Below are 21,451 nucleotides of genomic sequence, written 5' to 3'. Positions count from 1 at the left end.
GACCAATTGAAAATAATTAATTAAATGAAATAAAATAAAATAACATAATGGAGATCAAGCTTTTTTGTCCCCCTCAGTCCTGTTCGGCGCCCTTCCCCCCCCCCCCAAAGGAAATAAAAAGAGAGGGCAGGAACCTCTCCAGGTATAGCGGGTGTCAGAACAGCCAGCGGGGGGCGCGGAAAGATGAGAGCGCATGCGCGCCCTTCTATCGCCACTCCTCAGCCCGTTGTTGTGAGGCGCCGGAGAAAGAGCGGTTGCCGAGAAGCGGGCGTGGCCGTCGCGAGGGTGGGCGTGGCTGCGCAGGTCCGCCCCCGGCCCCACATGCCTCCTTGTCTGCCTCCCAACCGCTCCTCCCATTGCCTGTGGCGCTCCGGTAGCGGAAGTGCCTCTCCTTGAGAGTGGAGGATTCGCTTCCGGGCGCTGCTGGCCGAGGGAACTGAGGGGGGAGCAGCGTCGGCGGCGTCGGCCGGGGGGAAGGTGGCACTCGGGCCAGGACCGAGCTCCCTCCGGCGGACCCGCCATGTGAGGAGACTCCCGACGCCCCCTCAGGTGAGAAATGCGGGGGAGGGGAGGAGTGCTTGGGGTTTACGGTTCTTCCAGCTCCCATATTGGGCACGCCGAAGGCATCAAAGGACGGTGTTCGCAGCAGCACCACCCCTCCGCCCCCGTTAGGCTGTGGGGCTGCGAAGGTGTAAGACTCCTGTATAGTTGCTTTCCTATTGGATGCAAAACGATGTGGGGATTAATGGATTATTTATTTATTTATTTATTTATTTTTATACCGCTCTTCACCTGAGGATCACAGGGTGGTTTAAAATATAAAAAGAAAAATGCAATCCAAGAAAAACAATCAAAAACAATGACGGCCCTTTTGTAGGGGTTGATTGAATCCAGGTTAGTTCTTTTGGGCGTGGGGCTTTGTTCGTTACTCTTGCAAACATATCCTGCTTTTCTTCTTTGTGTCTTAGCCTTAAACTGCGTAAAAATGGAAATCTATTGTAATTTGATGCACACACATTTCTTTTCTGCACAGGCAACGTGCTTGGTTTTTCTCCCTCCCAAGTACAACAACAACCCCGTGAAGCAGACTAACTTGAGTGTGGTGTGTGTGTGTGACCCCAAGGTACCCAGTAATCTTCATGACTGACTGCTAGTTTATACATGGGTGTACTTGGCATCAGATCTGACACTAAACCCCAGCACCACATTGACCATGGGTAGGCAAACTAAGGCCCAGGGGCCGGATGCGACCCAATCGCCTTCTCAATCCGGCCCCCAGACGGTCTGGGAATCAGCATGTTTTTACATGAGTAGAATGTGTCCTTTCATTTAAAATGCATCTGTGGGTTCTTTGTGGGGCATAGGAATTCGTTCATATTTTTTTCCAAAATATAGTCTGGCCCCCAACAAGGTCTGAGGGACAGTGGACCAGTCCCCTGCTGAAAAAGTTTGCTGACCCCTGACATTGACTCTGCAGGTTGGGCACTGGTTGTCTGTTGAGTATTTTGAGTTTCCTTCAAGAAGAAGCAACAGTGTTCTATAAGTGATAGATGAAACAGTAGATGTAGGGAGCCTTTGGCACTCTGGTTGCTGTGGAACTACAACTCCTCCCAGCCCTAGCTAGGATTGCTAGTGGCCATGGGATGCTGGGAGTTGTAGTTCTAGAGGGCCAAAGGTTCGCCACACCTGATTTATGAAGTACCATCAGTGTTCATATGGATCCTTATATAAAAGTGTAGTTCCCTCTCCCAAGAGGCTTACAATCAAAATCTTGACAGGACAGGAAGGCAGCTGAGTGGTGCCAAGGTTGCAAGGGACATATGTGAGCTGATACAGTTATGCATTAATATATTTTGTTCCAGTTTAGTCTGGGGAATTGTGATTTAGTTGAAAGATTCATGGAAGAGTGGGCTTTGGGAAGGAGTCTGAAGAAATAGGGGAAGGTGACATCTGGATAGTGTTTGCCTGTCTGCAGTCTTTGCCACATGGCCTGGAGGCTGTTGCTGCTCCACATTACTCCAAATTATTTATAATTTGAGTGGTAGTGACTGACCCAAGGTGAGCTTCATGGCCAAGGGGATTTGAACCCTTGTTTCTCAGGTACAATACTGACAACTGCACTACACTTATATCATGGCTCCTCAGTAGCACAGGAAAGGCGCATGTGGCTCCCCTCCTTATATGCGCTCCAGTGCAGGTGATGGAAATCCCAGGCAGGTGTAAGTCCCTCCCAGGTTACCTAATTGGTTTCACCTCCCTTTTTTTCTACAGCTTCTTCCTCAATACCAGTTTCTCGGAGCGTTTTTCAACTGAATCAGACAGCTGGTGGAAAGTGGCACACAAATCATTGGGGGGGGGGGGAGTTCCTTCTTCCCACACCCATTTGAGTACAATATCTGTGACCTGGTAATTGAAAACAATTAGTGCTGAATCTTTGCTAATTAAAATCTGCCTCAGAATGTGAATACCATCATTTGATGGAGAGGAATAGATTCTGTATGCTCTATAATTCTGTTATGTTTGAGTAGAGGTGAAGTGTAGTAATGATTATCTCATCAACAAGTTCTGTGGGCATCATTCTCTAGGTGTTGCACTGGGTTAATAACTTCAAAAGTGACCATATTAACTCCTCTCTACCCCTAGAACATAGTCAACATTCCAAATTAGCTGTGTCTTTGTGTATAAGTACCTGTGCCTAAGGTGTGATTCGTTGTTCTTGAGTTTCCAAGCCTGTGGGTGAAGTGTACATTTGCAACTACTAAACTCAACTCTTCTGTTAGTAGAGCTTCCTCCCCAATAAGACTGGAGGTGGGGCAGGGGTTTTTTGGTTTTTTTTTTGCAAACACATGGTAAATGTAAATCCCTGGACAGGCCCAGCCCAAGAAATGAGCAAGTGAGTTTGAAAGGCAGCTGGCAGCAGTGCAATTGTGCTCTCGTTGTCACTGACCTCACATGTGCCTACCAATATCTCTCTTGTGCTAAATCCACACCTGCATCATGTTCTACCTTTCTGCAAAAACATTTAGCTTTTCATTTTGTGTACTTGGTACAATTTTGGTGTGGGAGTGGGGGATGTTGGGTTAAAAACCAAAACCCTGTTATAAATAACACATCTTTGTATTTACTTCTGTTGGTTATTTTCACAAAGTGTCCCAAGATTGCATTCCTTGTTTTATAGTAAGCTAGCATATATGGTTTATAGCAGTGGTGTCCAGATTTGATGACGTGGAGGGCCATGAGGGCCAACCAAGGTTTGAAGTTGTTGAGCTTTTTTTAGGATGGAAGATTTACCCCAGGAAATGAACTGCCACGTGAGCAATGGACTTTGGACATGTCTGGTTTATAGTGTTACTTTTAACTATATATTTATAGTCCATTAGTCCATAAATTATATATTTAACTGGCCAACCTGCACAAACCTATTGGTGATATGTGGCATACTGATAACATGTAAAAATATGGGATGAGGACATTTTTTTCAATTTTCCAATGCATCACTGTTTGTGGTTCTCTGGAGGTGAATCTTCCTTGCAAGGCATGACAAAGCAAGTGACTGTTTGTGAGTTTGATTTATCATCTCTATGTGCTGACCTCATTGGGCCTCTCCGGTTTATAGACTTTTTTTTTTAGAAGTCCTGTTTATTGATTTGTAAAATGTGAACATAGTTAAATAAAACGAGAGTCCGTACGTTCAAGGCTGCTTTATCTTCTCTGTATATTTATTTGCTCTTATTGCTCACTGCAAGACCAAAATGCATAACTCGGAGGCCCCCTTCTGCTCCGAAACCACATGACTTTTTGTGGAGGTATGATAAACATACCTGTCCAATGTATGCTGCGTAAGAAAGTACAGTGAGAGGCTGCCTTTTTCTAAATCCAATGGTTCATGTAGAATCAACTACACCAACACAGGATAAACAGGAGGCAAGTAGAAAAGGTGCCATCAAAGCACCTTAAACAACAATTTCACATGCAATGGCATAGTTGAGGAGCAGAGCAGGCACTTTCCCTTAACCATAGAGCTGGTCATCTTTCTGAGTGAGGTTCTCAGTACATGTGACTGCACAGAGAAATAACTCTAAAGAGAGACTGATTTATCAATGACCCCTTTTTGAGATGGATGGTTTTTTGCCTTTGTGTGTGCCTGGCTTTTTGTGTGGCTTACAAGGATGGCTATCTGCATAGTGGAGAGGAAGGACTTGTGCCACTCTTCCACCATGCAGTTCAGAAGCTGTTGCTTGCAAAAAAAAATTTTTAAAATGCAAACCTCTAATATGTATGTTCTTGGGAGATAAAGACTGCTGCTACTTTAAAGTTAGAAACATTTAGCTTTGCACTTGGGTTTCTATAAATGCTTTGTATTTAGAAGATTCCAGAATCAACCTCTACCTTCACAGGTAGTCTGGGTAGCAAGGCTGGGGAAAACCTCTGCCTGTATCTTGGAGGAGTTACTCTATCTGTAGTAAATAGTATGGATTAATGGTTAATGGGTTTTTTCTGCATAAGGTAGCACTATATAGTCAACCAGTCCAGGAACAAGAAATCAAAATATAGTTTTCACACTTCCTTCTTTACCCAAAGAAACTGGCTCTTTCTGCTTGTAATTAGGCAGCCCTCATCTTAGGTCAGTCTTGCCCAACCTGGTAGCTTCTAGACATTTTGGACTAAAGCTTCCATCAGCCCCAGCCAGCATGGTCAGTGGTTAGGAGTGATGGAAGTTTTAGTCCAGCAGCATATGGAGGGGGCACCAGGTTGCGGAAGTTTGCTTTAAGTATGATTAATTATGATAAATCTAAAGTTTTAGTTTTTACTCAGAGATGATGCAAACATTGCTGGGAAATCAATGGAAAACCAATTGAACAGGTTAAATTTTACAAATATCTGAGAATAGCATTTCAAGCTACCAGCTCTTGGAAAACACAAGTGTTGTATGCGACTGTAGATGCACAACAGAGCTATAATTCACTCATCTCTTTCTTTTATGTCAAGGTAGGTCAGCGTGCCCCCTTATCAATTCAAGTGTTCAGTTTTAAGATATTACCACAAATGCTGTATGGAGCACAAGTATGAACGTTTAACCGGATTGAAGCTTTATAATCTGTCTAAACAAAATTTTTGGAAAGTATTCTTGGCCTTTCAAGATGTGTGTCCAATGTACTTTTATGATTGGGGCTGGACAAATGTCTATTGAATCTCAGGTCTTGATATATAAGCTAAAATTTTGGTTAAAACTGCTGTTCATGCCTAAAGACTCCTGCAGCCAATCGGAAGCCCAGTTGGATGTTTGGCTTCCAAAAATTGTTCACAAACCAGAACAGTCACTTCTAGGTTTGCAGCGTTCAGGAGCCCAAACATTTGAGAACTAAGCTGTTCGAAAACCAAGGTATGAGTTTATAGGTGAAGAGCGTCTCTTGGCTGCTCAAAAACTAGTGTTGAATATTTAGAATCAAGGCAAAGTTTCTGTTATGTCTATAACTCATAACAGAAGCCCTTTCATTTGGCATTGCTCAGAGTTGGAATGCTGTATCCAGCATTTCTTCCTCCTCAATCTACAGTGAAATTGCTGTGGATAAATTTATGTTTAATTGGTTCTGTTTAAGAAAATATTGGAAAGCTATTTGTGCAATTTTTCTACATTAGCCTTATTCCCCAGTGTCATTTTCTGTCAAAGATGTTTGTTGGTACTTTAAAAAAAAAATAGGTTAAGTTGGGGCCCCTAGAAGGTAGGACAGGGTGATATATCAATATAGCATCCAAAACCAGTTTAATGATATTGGTTGCATAATTTTTGACCTGGCAATATATCGCAAATTGTGAAATGTGTGCACTAAGCAAAAATCACAACACGGAAAAAACTGAAGTGAGACAATGCATCTACATAGCTCCATCCTTATTTCAGACATTGTGATATATCAGTATATTGTGATGTTTAACTGGTGATATATTGCAGTGTTGAAAATCAGATATCTCCCAGCCCTAGAAGGTAGGGTATGGGCCATCAAATTATCTCTTTCTTGATGGGATCCTTGCAAAAAAGGGGGGGGGGGTAAACCGGGTGTGCATCAGTCCAGTTGAGCAAGTTTTGCTCCCAGGCAAGGTGGAGCTCATGAGTTCTGGCAGAATTGATCTGGGATGAGATCCTAAGTATGCACTCATGTGGTGTGTATCTTAAGATGATTTGGTGGATGGCCTTGGATATGCTGTGTCTCAAGTACTTGCTGTTCATCATACAAAGAGTATGCATGCAACTCTGACATTTAGTACAGAATTGTGATCACTTTGATGGGTAGGTTTCTAGTTCTCTTGATGGTGAGGATTTGTGCAGAAACTGGCTTTGAGTTGGTCATAATTAAGTATAACAGAGTGTGGGGCAGACAGATCTGATGTTCAGGGCATAGTTCATAGAGAACGTCTGTGGCAAAAGGATTACTGAAATGAAAGGGAGCTGTACAACAGCACGCTGCACTACTTGATTTATTTTTAATGCTGTACATATTTATGGTACTTTGTAAATGTGTCACGGTCCATGTAATAGAGTTCTTGTTCCTTGCATGGATATATACCTGTCCCATATAGCTGCCACTTCTGTAAATTAACTCATCAAGAAAAGAACAGATTCCCACCCCCCACAAAAAGGTTGCATATTTATTTTATTCATACAGAATGAGCAAACTTGCATAACTTATTCTAACTGTACAATTTGCATTTTCAAGGCCCAAATCGGGATTTGGTTCTTTTATAGCCATTTCAGCATAACAGTTCAGCAATTTTGCTATTACAGTAAATGCAAATATATATTTAATCCATCTGTTGTGAAACTATTGTTATACCTTTGGGATCATGTACAGTGGTACCTCTGGATACGAACTTAATTCGTTCCGGGAGTCAGTTCTTACCCCCGAAACATTTGCATCCAGAGGCGTGCTGTTCTGCACAGGTGCTGGTGGCGGTAGCTCGCTTCTGCGCAGGTGGCGGAAAACTTTCCTTTACTTCCGGGTTTGCCGCATGTGTAGCCCAAAGCATTCCCAAAGGGGGCGGTTCGTATCCAGACGTAGCACTGTACATGCCTTTAATTCCTAAGCAACCAGATGGCTCTGACAATGCACAGCTTTGAGACATCATTAATATGCAAGATGATGCATATGCATTCATCATATAAATCTATTTGAATTGGCTTTTAGAGCTTTCTCTGAGTGTTGTGGAATATATATGATTAGTTTTTGTGTGCAATGTAGACCATATACAGAACTGTGCTTTTTTATATATATAAAAAAGAAGTAAATAATAATGTTTTCTCTGTTTGGAAAAAAACTAAATCACAAGAAGGAAGGAATTGTATTGGGGGAAGGAGAATTGTGCTGCTTTGTTCTTTCCTGAGAAGGCCTCATTTGGGTGGAAATAATTGAATTTTCCCATTTAATAAAAACTGAATATTGAAATCTACTTCTTAACAGTAAAGTTGGCTTGACTATATTGTCTGTGCAGCTCAGATACTGAACTGTGGAGGGAAAGACTTCTGAAGTTTGGTCAAGTTGAAAAGATGGCAGCATTTTACTTCATCTGTCCTCTATTTGCCATTTTCTGTAGATTTTAAATTATTTCAAGATAAAAAAGGCTTTTGTGTCTTCCGATATCTGAGAACAGATGAAGCAGGAAACATTAATATGATTAATTTGGCATAAAAGATAACTCTAATGCTTAATACTGTATACTTCTGATTTTTTTGTATTGAAACTTGATTGTTAATACAGCAACTTATATTAGATAATTCCTTTTATATCTCCTTTATTTTAAAAGACAGTTTATTTATCTTATTGTTATATTTCTCTACTACCTCTCATGCAAGGTGATCACAGTAGCATATGTGGCCTTCCTATATAAGCTCCCATCCAGGTACCAGCCTAACCCAAAAATGGAATTATATCAGGTGCTTGCAGATAATATTCTGTGCTGGCTGTAATATACCAGCAACTAATGACCAGCAAAGCCAAATGCAGTCCACCAGCTAAATATAACATCCCATCATAATCTCCATAAAACACGTGTTTTTGCATGCTTGAGATAGCCATAATATAGAGACTATCCAGCATCTGCCAAACAATAATATGGACCTGGTGGGCTATGCCTGGTTTTGTAAGTTGCAACTCAGTGCCCTCTGCTTTTGGTACAGGTGTCGTCATCACACACTCCAGTACCAAACTCTGGTGATCCCATGCCTATTGGTTTGGAAGCAAAATGGAGCCTGAAATATTTTCACCTAGGAGGAAAGGCTGCAGCTTTGGGGACTTTTTAGTTTAGAAAAAATATGAGTAAGAGGTGAAATGATAGAAGTTTATAAAACTATTAATGGTACAGAAAAAGTGGATAGAAAAGTTTTTTCTCCCTCATAACACTAGAACTTGTGGACAAGCAGTGAAGCTGAATGTTAGAAGATTCAAGACAGATAAAAGAAAGCAATTCATGTAGCTCCTAGGTAAACTGTGGAACTTGCTCCCATAGGAGGCAGTGATGACCACCAGCATGAATAGCTTTAAAAGAGAATTGGACACGTTCATGGAGGAAAGGGTTATCAGTGGCTACTCTGCCTCCACAATTGGAGGCAGAAATGCTTCTGAATACCAGATGCTAGAAACCACAGGAAGGGAGAACGCTCTTTGTTTGCGTCCTGCTTGCAGGTTTCCCACAGGCGTCTAGTCCCATGAGAACAGGAAGCTGGACTACATGGGCCATTGGTCTGATGCAGCAGGCTCTTCTTATGTTCTTATTGAGTCATAAATAAAAAGAGAGGTGTATTTAAAAAGAGAAGGGGGTGCAAGGGCTTATGTTCAATGACTTATAGACCGGTGGAATATTGGGAAGGGAAGAACACAAGAGCTAAGAGCATGCATAGACAAACTAAGACCCAGGGGCCAGATCCGGCCAATCACCTTCTAAATCCGGCCCGTGGACAGTCCAGGAATCAGTGTGTTTTTACATGAGTAGAACGTGTAATTTTTATTTAAGATGCATCTCTGGGTTATTTGTGGGGCCTGCCTGGTGTTTTTACATGAGTAGAACGTGTGCTTTTATTTAAAATGCATCTCTGGGTTATTTGTGGGGCATAGGGATTTGTTCATTACCCCACTCCCCAAAAAATATAGTCCGGCCCCCCCACAAGGTCTGAGGGACAGTGGACCGACCCCTGGCTAAGGGGGTATGACTGGCCTGCTTGAATTGCTAACAATCTATAGTGTATAGTGTACTAGAAGATCATTTTTGGTTAGGGATGTGTGCTGTGAGGTTAAAAAAATCTATTTGTTCTTTGAGGTGGTATCCAGAACACCACTTCTTTTCCATTTGTTATACAGTAATAAGGTGCTTGGGATCAAGGCTGGCAGCCAGCACAGTGTGTAGAAAAGGTTTCAGGGTGGTAGGAAATAAAGGTTTCCTCTCCCTACCCCTCCCACATGAGACTTGAACAGTTTTCTGGGGAAATCAGATATGCCCGAGACCAAAGGTTCATCGAAGACTGGGGAAAGTTTGTAGAGTATCTGAAAAATGTATGCGATATACAAACAATGCTAGTGGGGTTTCAAGAGGCGCTGTAAAAACTGAGAGATATTGTCAAAAAAGAAATAGAAGGGAGAGGGAAGACAAAGGGCAATATATGTAAAAGGAATGCGTAATTAAGAGATAAACATGGATGATTGCCAGGGAAGCTGAAGGAAGTCCAAAAGAGATGTTTTGTTACAATTTGGTTAAAAATGTATAAATGTATTGGAAAATTAATAAAAAATTATATATAAAAAAAGAGACCTGAACAGTTTTACATGGCTCCACACTTGTTCCTACAAAGCATTAGGGCAAATGACCATTTAACAGTTCAATAAATTAACTAGAAAATCTTTACCATAACCATAAGGAAAAGAATGTTTTTATGGCTGCTAATGTGCGTTAACAAGGGACGTGGGTGGCGCTATGGGTTAAACCACAGAGCCTAGGACTTGCCGATCAGAAGGTCGGCGGTTCGAATCCCCACGACGGGGTGAGCTCCCGTTGCTCGGTCCCTGCTCCTGCCAACCTAGCAGTTCGAAAGCACGTCAAAGTGCAAGTAGATCAATAGGTACCGCTCCAGCAGGAAGGTAAATGGCGTTTCCGTGCACTGCTCTGGTTTGCCACAAGCGGCTTAGTCATGCTGGCCACATGACCCGGAAGCTGTACACCGGTTCCCTCGGCCAATAAAGTGAGATGAGTGCCGCAACCCCAGAGTCGGTCACGACTGGACCTAATGCTCAGGGGTCCCTTTACCTTTAATGTCCATTAATAGCTTGCAATAAAGCAAATAACTTTGGTTTGGCAAAAAGTTGTTGTTTTTCTTTCACCTAGCAGGTTTTGAAAGGAAAACACTTGAGATAGGCTATCTCTAAACCACGAAAGGAAGGAACCTCAGTGTATTGCAAGATCATCTGTAACCCGTTGCATCTGTAATGTTGCATGACATACAAGTTTGCTTCAGCAATACTTGGGATCAACAGTGCTGCTTAAAGCATTTGTTCAGATTGTGTTTCCTTTCCTTGCCTGTCCAGCTCTGCACTCAGTGTACTCTTTCAAGGCTTGATTCCCAATCAACTAGGAGGTGAGAGTCCTTAAGATTTCTGATATGAACAAGTGTTAGTAGCTTTGGGTCACTGAAACTGCTAATTGCAAAATTATGTAGAGAAAACGTTCACTAGCAAACTACCTACTCACAAACTTGTCAGTTTAGTACTACTACATGTAACACTACACAAGTCACATCCCACGTTACTTTGAATTTAACATTTCAGATGTATGTAAAAGGGAAAGTCTTATTGCTGCATGTAAAAACTATTGTTTGCTACTGCTTGTATTTTCGGTCTCAACAATGTATAGATTGTATGCAGTGTAAGTTGCTGCTGCTGTCAATGGCCCGCTTTCAATCTTTAAAGCACCAGGCATTTTTAAGTTCTGATTTATAAGTACTTCTTTTTGTGGCTTTTGCAGGTTACACCATACACCAGAAGACATGGACAGCAGCAGTTTAATCCAGTTTGACGTTCCGGAGTACAGCAGCACCGTACTGAGCCAATTGAATGAGCTCCGCCTGCAGGGAAAGCTTTGTGATATCATTGTGCATATTCAGGGTCAGCCGTTTAGAGCTCACAAAGCTGTTCTAGCTGCCAGTTCTCCATATTTCCGTGACCATTCTGCATTAAGTACCATGAGCGGCCTCTCAATATCAGTTATTAAAAATCCCAGTGTCTTTGAACAGTTGCTTTCTTTTTGTTACACTGGAAGGATGTCTTTGCAACTGAAGGATGTTGTTAGCTTTCTAACTGCAGCTAGTTTTCTGCAGATGCAGTGTGTCATTGATAAGTGCACACAGATACTTGAAAGTATCCATTCAAAGATCAGTGTCGGTGAAGTTGACTCTGTCACTGTTGGTGCTGAAGATGCTCCAGAAAACCACAACGGTGTTAAAGATGACAGTTATTTTGCCAATCCAGTGGAAATCTCTCCTCCCTATTGCTCTCAGGTGCGGCAGTCTACTTCAGGCAGTGATTTAAGAATGGAAACAACTTCCAACAAATCTTTCCGTAACCGTCTACAAGAAGAAGGGCACTCAGACCGTGGTAGTAGCGGGAGCATTTCAGAATATGAGATTCAGATTGAAGGTGATAATGACCAAGGGGACTTGGTAGTCAGAGAGAGCCAGGCTGCTGAGGTGAAAGTTAAAATGGAAAAATCTGACCGGCCAAGTTGCTCAGATAGCTCTTCTCTTGGTGATGATGGATACCACACTGAAATGGTGGACGGCGAGCAAGTAGTGGCTGTTAACATTGGCTCCTACAGTTCTGTATTGCACAATGCCTACTCTCTATATTCCCATGGCTCATCCCAATCTGCTAATGCACCTGACACCTTTGGAAGCCTAAGAAACTCAAGCTCTTCAAGATCCATGCTAGGTTCTCTTAGAGGCCGCGGCCGTCAAAAACGGATCTCTACTAGCTACTTGCATAGTGATGTTTCAGCACAAGGAGCTGATGGAGAATCTGCAGCGAATCACCCAGGTTATGAAAACAGTCCCCGGGAAAGGAATTCAAGAGGTCACTGGTATGCATACAGTGAAAGATTAATCTGTATATACTGTGGGAAGTCTTTCAACCAGAAAGGGAGTCTTGATAGGCACATGAGGCTGCACATGGGAATAACCCCCTTTGTGTGCAAATATTGTGGCAAGAAGTACACGCGCAAGGACCAACTCGAGTACCATATCCGTGGCCACACAGATGACAAACCTTTCCGCTGTGAGGTCTGTGGAAAATGTTTCCCTTTCCAGGGAACTTTAAACCAGCACCTGCGAAAGAATCATCCTGGTGTAGCAGAAGTAAGAAGCAGAGTTGAGTCTCCAGAAAGAACAGAAGCCTATATCGAACAGAGAGATGATGATGCTTCAGCCTCTGAAACGCTGGATTATAGCATGGATATACAGACATCTGATTAAAATTTACTGCGTCCCTCAGTGCAACTCAAACAAAGCACATTGATCAACGCATTTCCTTCTCGTTTCTTTGATAAGTTTTGTAACAGGTATAACAGCATTGTCATTTTCCTGATTTTGCAAGTCTTCTGGTCCCTGTTCCTGGACAGAAGGCTACTGACTTTTTTTCTTTTCTTTTCTTTTTTTTGGAAGGAAGTAGGGTTAGCTTTACTCCTAAAAATGTTTATAAAGAGCATAATATTTTGCAAACAATACATGAAGAAGGAGGGAGGCTGGGGCTTCAACAGTGAAAGATACTAAAAACAAGCAGATACGGCCGAATAGTATAGCCTCTCCTTTTGTGCTTTGTGCAGCCTAATCCTATGTAGGTATACTTGGATGCAAGCCCTACTGAATTCAATAGGACTTGCTTCCAGTAGTGTGCTAGGATGGCAGCCTTAACAAACATGTTATGTAGGAGCATAAGGTATACCTCCCAGAGTCCCATCTATGTGTCATACTAAGTTGTGGGTTTGGGTGGGTGTTTATTTGTTGTTGTTTGAATAACTATTTTGATAGCTTTGAATTTTATATAATATATATTATTATATATAAACATATATACGATGTTCACTTTTTCTCTTTTGGTTGGGGTGAATGTAGAAGTTTCTTAAATGGAAAGGAAAAAAACCTCTCTATAAAAGGCTTTCAACTTCTCTTTAGGGTTTTTTCCTGCTTTTTCATGAAGCTTTGCTTTTCCCCCCCATGTTCATATATTGTGTCCAAAAGTGAGCAATGCTTTGAAATAAATTTGCTCAATAGCATGCATAAACCAAATGCCATAATTGTATTAACTTTACAATGGGGATTGTTTGGGTTTTTTGTCTAGAATATAAACTAGACAACCTGTGGTGCTGCCCCTTTTTTATATAGAAATGTGTTGTTATACTAGCCAACCCAAAAGTAGCATTGTGGTTTTAAATGTTTTTACTATCCTCAGAATCTACCTTCATTTCGTACTGTAGAAAGCATACCAGGTAAATCAGTCTTACTTTAATCATTCTGATTATATATAGTTGGTTTAAAGAAGGCTAAGCAGGATGTTGCAGTCATTTCTGCAATATTTCTGTACAGTGTTCTAGTGAATCCCTTCCACAGAGCTGTTTTCAGGTGCGCCATAACTTCCGATTTACCATTTTCAAGTGAAATTAAAGCACTTGTATTTTTACTTTTTGTAACAATGCCATGCGGGATTTATGAGCAATATATCTTATTGTATTAGAGAAGTTCTTTTGGCTTCTCCATAATTTAGACAGCTGCTCAGTATTTTATTTTTCATAAAGAGCCAATGACAAACACATTTACACATCCTTTTAGAAATTATTATTTTTTCTCCTTCAGACGTTTGGTATCTTTCTAAAGTGGTGCTAACTTTTTTCTATTACATCCATAATAGATATAAAAAAATGTGAAACCTTACTATAGTGGAATCACAGATTTTTCCAGTTATTTATCTGCCTGAAAACACCTCACAAAAGTGTGAGCTGGCAAATAATTGCTGTATGAAAACTCTTATCAAGTAAATAGAATACAGATGTTTGTGAATAATATTTTTAGTACGTATATATACTTGGATATATTTATGCTTGGCAGAATGAGAAACTTCTTGGTAGATATATTCATCAGGATAGAAAGCTGTTAGTGACAGAAGCTGCATGACAAGAGAGACCCCTCCCTCTCCCCCGCCCTCCATCTACCTGTCTCCTCTCCTGGTTCTGCTTCAGTTTCTGCCTTATATTCCCTAAGCTAGTGCTGCTGTAGCTTTAAGGTTTCCTGGCAGAGCAGTACAGAGGCATTAAAATTATGCTGGAACAAGCCTGGGCAGTGAGGCACAGTGAGATGCTTACTTGGCTGGTAGCCATCAAAAAGGATCCTTCTGCAGGTACTGTATATGAAATTATTGGAACCCGTTTTCTCTTTATTAGAGTTTTAAATCTTCACCCACTTGTAGGAGCATTCTGTTCCCTCTTAAAACAAATTGGATGTTTGCTTCTTTCCCCACTGAGTAAATTAGGGAGCACTGCACAAAAATTTGTTGACACCTCTCCCAGATAGGATATTCAGAATGTGTGGATTTCTTGCTGCCTTCAAGATTTTGTGTGTTTGTAATTTAATGCGTTGACTTTTGAATCTGAGCCTCTGTTCTTAATTCTTGTATGATTCCCTAAATTTCTCACAACTGTGAATTTTAATCATATAAAAGTGTATGGGTTTTCTTAATAGGAAGTCATAATCCTTCAAAATTCTCATTCTTCAGGAGCTACTTCTATTTTTCACTTATATTCTGTGATTTAAAACACTGAGAAAATAGCTGTGGTTATACTATGGGTGGCTGATAGATACAGTGTTTGGAGCTTTTGAAGAGCTGTACAAAGTGTTCCATAAAAAGTACTTTAGCTGGAGAACAAGTGATTTATACAATTTGTAACCAGCACACCATATCAGCTTTCATTTTCCAAATCACTTAAAAAGAATGAAGCTTGGATACTTGCAGTGGTTTTGAGGGCTTACAGCTTTGTTTGAGATTTTAAAAGAATAGACTTCTGCAGTATTTTTTGAATGGACTTTTCTTTACTGTTTATCAAAGCCAGTAATAAGGATTAATGTTAACAGTAAATCAGGTTTGCTCTCTAGACGCAGTTTTAGTTAGACAAAATGATCATCCTTTCCCTACTATAGCTGCCTAAGAGATTCTTTCCCAGGGAAACACTAACTTCCCTCCTTTTCCCTTTCTACTAGTATAAACAAGGGCTGGAGCCCCAGAAAAGCCAATTTCAGTGCACATTCCATATGTGCACACAGGCCTTTCCTGCTTTCTGACTTCCTACTACAGCCCCCACCCCACCCCCATCCATTTTTGAGGATCAGGAGGCTAGAGCAGTGTAAAATGAAATGGGAGGGATACAGCTGGGCAGGTAGAATGGAATTGGTGACAGACCCATCCCAAGCATGCAGAGAAATGCTTTTCACAGGCCTCTGGATTTCCAGCCTGCTTCAGGGAGGGTACATGTCTGTCCATTCATTCTTATAACACATTAAGATACAAATCAATTTTATTCTACCTTTTGATATGCTTGCATTTGAGACCATCAAACAAAAGTCTGGACATGCAGAGTTAAAAATGTAACCCTTTACAGTGAACCAGTGCTGTGGTGCCTTTTAAGCCACTTGGCTTTACGCCATAGTAGTATTAGTCAAGGAAAGAGGGGAAAGGCAGTTAACTTTGTATTTCCCTGACTTTTGTCTCTGTGTCAATCTTAAAAGTTGTTTTAAATATAGTTTTTGAATCTGTAAACATGGTTGAACTGGTTTGAGTTTACCAAAGAGTGACTTAACATAATTTTGGATATTTTTGATTGTACAGCTTTCAGGTTCAAATGTTGTGGTGGAACTGTTAAAAACCTAGGAGTTATCAATCTCCTGACTTTCGAGAGATTTTCGAGTTCCCTATACACATTCATGTTGATGGCCAAATTCACATAATGCTAAATCATGGTTTAGTGCTGTGCGCATGAGCCGCAGCAAGTCCAAACAAAGCCTTGGGCACCTATACTTCTCCCTCTGATTTCCATGCAGCTGAAAAGACTTATGCAGCATTTAGCTTCACTTTCACTGGTGATGATTTAAAATAAGCTCTGGTCAGTTTCTAAGGAAGGCAACTTCAAACCATAGAAAGTAGGGACTGCACTGCCCATTTTGCACAAAGCTCTAAGCCACTGTTCAGTGTACCATAGGAACAAGGCCGGTATGTTTTTCCTCTTCCTGCTGCCTTCGGGGTTCAAAATTATCAAGCCATAATATAGTACTGTAAAGATCAAGAGCTTCACTGGACATGTAGGCAGCTCTAGAGATCTAATCTGGAGTAGTTAACTTGCGTATATTCCATTTGTTTCCCTGAATTTGAAATGTGCCTAAAGGCCAGTTCACAGAGACACAAACCACCTTGAACACCCATTTGGTGAAAAGGTGGGAGATAAATCTAGCACACAAATACAGTGGTACCTCGGGTTAAGAACTTAATTCATTCCGGAGGTCCGTTCTTAACCTGAAACTGTTCTTAACCTGACGCACCACTTTAGCTAATGGGGCCTTCTGCTGCCACCGCGCCGCTGGCGCACAATTTCTGTTCTCATCCTGAAGCAAAGTTCTTAACCCGAGGTACTATTTCTGGGTTAGCAGAGTCTGTAACCTGAAGCGTCTGTAACCCGAGGTACCACTGTAAATGGTGTTCTCATACACTCTGTAGGTGCATTTGTGTAAACTGCAATATTCATACAAGGCAATTATAGGAGGTGCAGAACTGCAGACATGTGCAGTTTTCTATTCTAGTGGTAGTCCCATGTCCCATTTTCACCCCACCCCACATGCAGCATCTATCCTAAGTTGATGCATCATCACATTATGCATTCCCCTCCACATCATCAGTGGGTGAAGATACAGCACAACATTACACACTGTGTGTACACATTTCTAAAGGAATTTGACATAGGAATATTGTTTTAGCATTCTACCCACACTCAGCAGTACCTCCGGAGATTGTAGCAGCTGGCAAAATGCTGTTTGATTGGAGGAGCTGCTGGCTTCCTGTAGCCTCCCAGTTCCCTGTCTCAGTTGTCTACATTAGTGCACAGTGTCTGTAAAATGGCTGGGGATTGCCTGTGTGTAGGGCAGAAAGTTTTGTGTTGAAGCAGCTTTTGTCTTCCTTGGATTTTGCCCTAGATGTGCTGCAACACAAAAGAGACTAGCAGACAAAGCTTCAAGTCAGGCAGCAGCATCTAAATCGTGCCTTGTCACATTATGGTTCCATGGTAATGGGGTGCCATCTTTTTATCCTTTGAAATTCATATCTTATGTCCACCAGGATGAAAAGCATGCAGTGAATTATTTTAGGTGAATTCTGAAAATACTGTGCAGTACTGCTTGCTGTACGGTTTTGATTAGTGTGCAACTGTTAGTGTATTTCATTTAAAATGAACACAAAAGCCAAGAAAACCAGTAAGATTAAATATTGGGTTGAAAATATGTGAAATCATGCAGGCTGGTTCATAATTGAGTCTCTCAAACTACCTTTTTAGCTACATAGACAATGTGAAGAATAATAAAAACAGTGACAGTGTCATTTTTTTCTCCTCTAGATGTTTTAACCTATTTACAAACTGTGAAAAACAAAAATAAATTTTATACTTTTTGCTAATATTTGTGGTTTTAAGCAGCTGTTATTTTTTTCTTAACTGGTTTATCTTCCATATAATTTCTATTGAAGTTGTAAATAAGACTCAGAAAATAGCTTTGTAAATACGTGAGATTTTTTTTTTTTTTAAAGCAACGCAGCGCCTCACAGTTGGTTCTGTATTCAAGTGTGAATGCTTTTAATGGCAGAAAGGATACTGTCTTTCACTGTTGGCAGAATTTACTGTTTAAGTTGAAATCAGGGATGCTCATCTTAAGGGGAGACATGTGGAATTTCAGTAGCCTCTAGCCAGCCCTTTATTTATGCTTTGCAGCATAATAAGTTACCAGATTTGTCCATGTCTTGCTTATTTAGAGTTGTTGCAGACCTGACCTCTTTTTAGCCACAGTTCAGAGGTCAGGAGCAAAATCTCACCACACCACACCACCTTGATCCTGGCCAAGATCAATGTTTGAATTGGTGTTAATTATGAATAAGACTATAACCAGGTTTCCATCTTGTTCTTAACCTGGCTAGTTCAGCATAGTTAAAGCTAGTCAAGGCTTTTAATCATAGTTAAGTGGGAGGGGATAATGTGCACTCCTCTCAAGAGCAAAATCCAGCAGTCCACACATATACACAATTTCTTTTAACCATGGATAAATGTTCTTTTTACATATGCATCACCCCACAATGGCACAGACACCATGCATGTAGGAAAGAGCCAATTACCTACATGCAGGGTTGAGATTAAAGTGCACATAAACCACCTCTGGGATTGAGCACTCCTAGCCTAAATTGGATTATTTACAAGTCTCTTTTAAGGTTCCCAGAATAACTAAATATATTCTGAAAGTCTTTCATTTATTTCTGGTCAGAATTAAGTTGTTTTGATGTAACTGTTATGGGTTAACATAAGATTAGCATGAATTTTTAAACAAGGGCTGGGAGAAGAGGGTGTGACAGAGCTTTATCTTGACTGAAATCTATCTTATTTGAAATGTATGTTTTTAGTTTACTGTGACTTCTGTTTTATTTTTGTCATCTGAAAGGGTTTCATGTTGAAGCCACTGAAAAGGGACTCAAATATGCAACACCTAATCTATTTTCTAAGGGAATTTTACCCTTGAATGGTGCTTTTAGACTGGTCAGGGTTATTTATTAAATTTTTATATATTTTAAAGTATTTGGGAATTGTGTAAATCCTTTATATATATAATATATAGTATATATATATATATGAATGAGTCTATTTAGTTCCATGAATTGTAAGCAACAGTAATACTCAGCAACTGAACCCAAAGTTCAGTGAAGTCATTCAGAATGTTCAGAGTTTGGCAGTCATGCATCTCTTTTTTAAGTTAAATACCCTTAAAGGACTTAAAACTATACAGCCTGTTGTGCTCTCAGACATCCTTAAAATGGTGCATTAAATCAGTTATGCAAGCTTACATAATAAATGCTAAATGGAAATTGGGTCTGAGAGAGTTGTTCTGTGTCCCTACTTGGAGATATGGAGCAAGTGTCATGGCTTTGGTTATAACCTTTATAAATATCTGCTTTTAAGACACAGGACACAGCTGTCTTACTGTCAGCATGCTGCAGTGGTTTTCAAAATTTTCAAAGGTTTACTCAGAGTAGATCCATTGGAATGAATGGGCCCCAGTTAACCCAAATGACTAACATTGAATACAACCCTGTGCTCTGGAGAACCCTTGCATTCCCTAGAAGTTTGGGGCTCTTCCGTGGGAAAATGCTTGCCATTCCTAATACTGCAGCCAGCAAGGGAGTACTACTTGCACGCTACGCTGAACTTTCAGTTCATGCAGGACATAAGGCCCAACATGCAGCTTGGAGAGCACTTAGATTGAACATGAGAATACATCCCAGAAGAGCTTTGCAGCCACCAAGCATGGTCCCCCCCTTCCCCCCCCCCCCATTACCCTAGAAGCCTCAAGTACACACAACAGAAGCAGGTACAAAACAGTGGCTCAGTGGGGTGGACAGATATTTAACATAAAGGTGTAGGGTGCCTCTGAACAAATACTAAGCCAGTGGTGAGGAACTGCTAGCCAGTGGGTCTAATTTAGCCCACAAGGCCAATTATCCACCTGATGTCATAAGCTAAGAAATTTAATTTTGGTACCAGAACTAAGCTCCAGTCCTTGCAAACCAAAATCCACTCCTGCTTCCTTCCCCTCACCAGTTTTGTTTCAGTAGCTGTGAGAGCTCTTTGGTGCTGTCAAAGAGCTAGGAATAAGAAACCCTTGCTGGTCTACTGCAAGCCACCCAGTAGGTTCCATTGTTCCAGAACATGCCTCAGAATCCAGCAGTCTCCTAACAGATCAGTCCAATGCAGGAAATAATCCCTGAAGAGTCAAAAGAGTGAAAACCACTGGGCATACTGGGAGATTAGTCTTTGGACTTTGCTGAAGGCCTGTTTACACATCTTTCAATTTAGAGGAGAAACTCATGGCAGATTTGCATGATCTAGCTACACTTGTTTTATCAGAAAATTGTACTATTAAGTAAACATCTACCATTTATAGATTGATTTTGTTTTTCCTCATAAATATTTGAACACTTTGAATGACTAACCTCAATGTCAATACCTTGCAATATTAAACCGGTAACCTCACAAACTCCACACTTCATCACCATATGAAGTAAATGAAGCTAGCTAAAGCGGATGCTGTTAAAAGCAACTAACTTGCCATTAAGGATTATTTTATAGCATGAAATATTTTAGAATATTTATTCAAATGATTATTTTAATCTTGTACTCGGTTTTTTGTTTTGTTTCTAGATTTTGTGACATGAATATTTCAGTGCTGCTTTGTTTTGTTCTGATGGATTTCTTGTTTCTTGCTTGTAAATTGCCTTTTTTATGGTATAAATAAAGTCAATGGGAATTGCTGTTTATAAATTAAAATGCTTCTGAAGCACACATTCTGTCTTTGAATTCTGTTTTTTTAAAAAAAATAATTGGAAGATTATCAATGGGGTTTTATCTTCTCCTTGTGACTGGCTAAAATCGTTATGAATCCAGACCAAATTTGGGTTTTCCTTGCCCAAATGATGTCACTACTGTCCAAAACTGCCTCCTTTTGTCCATATTTCCCTTGTAAAACAAACTTCATAACTCTATGAGGTAGGTCAGTATTAGAATTTTACAGATAATACTAATTACAGATGCTTAATTACTCACGCACCAGCACATATTAGTGCTACACTTGGAACTTTTCCATTCCGTAATATTGTGCCATTTTTGTTCCAACACAGGTGGAGACTTGCCAGAACTTGCTAAAATGTGAAAAAAGACCTGGTCTGTTTTGGGTTCTTTCTAGTGTAGCCTAGCAGTGTGCAGTATGAGGTTTAAGTGCACTAAATCACAGTCTTTGATTTTTCAGGAGACTAACCCCTACGTACATTTGTATCAATACAGTCTTAATCACCCTGCCCCCCTTAAAGCCTCTGTATGTGGTGTTCCTTTGGGAAACCCCAGCTAGGGCAAACCCTTTACAGATCTCTCCAACATTGCCATTTTTGTGTAATGATCCTGTGTGTACCTTCACCTACTATGCTAGAGGAGGAGAACCTGTGGCCCTCCATATGCTGTTGAGCTTCAGCTCTCATCAGCACATATTAGTGTTACACTTGGAACTTTCCATTCCCAAATATTATGTTCTTTCTTTGTATAAATACAAACAAAATAAATCCTTCCTTACACTCTTCTCCACAGA

At 40.7% G+C, this 21,451-nt stretch overlaps 1 protein-coding gene across 2 annotated transcripts; it reads left to right on the top strand.

The window, feature by feature from the left end:
• Window positions 1-263: 263 nt before the first annotated feature.
• On the top strand, window positions 264-20,655 carry ZBTB34 (zinc finger and BTB domain containing 34). 2 transcript variants are annotated; one of them, XM_083423803.1, is made up of 3 exons: window positions 277-549; window positions 1,034-1,217; window positions 11,002-20,655. In XM_083423803.1, exons 2-3 carry the CDS (start codon window positions 1,162-1,164, stop codon window positions 12,500-12,502), a joined length of 1,557 nt encoding a protein of 518 aa, XP_083279929.1. In that variant the 5' UTR covers window positions 277-549; window positions 1,034-1,161; the 3' UTR covers window positions 12,503-20,655. The 2 variants fall into 2 exon arrangements, with proteins under 2 accessions (XP_083279930.1, XP_083279929.1); XM_083423804.1 differs by lacking the exon at window positions 1,034-1,217 and having other exon boundaries at window positions 264-549.
• The last annotated feature ends 796 nt before the right edge of the window (window positions 20,656-21,451 follow it).

Source organism: Podarcis tiliguerta (genome assembly GCF_965153285.1).
Source record: "Podarcis tiliguerta genome assembly, chromosome: Z".
Taxonomy (NCBI): Eukaryota; Metazoa; Chordata; class Lepidosauria; order Squamata; family Lacertidae; genus Podarcis; species Podarcis tiliguerta.
The sequence above is the reverse complement of the archived record's forward strand: the minus strand, read 5'-3'. Positions and strand labels throughout refer to the sequence as shown.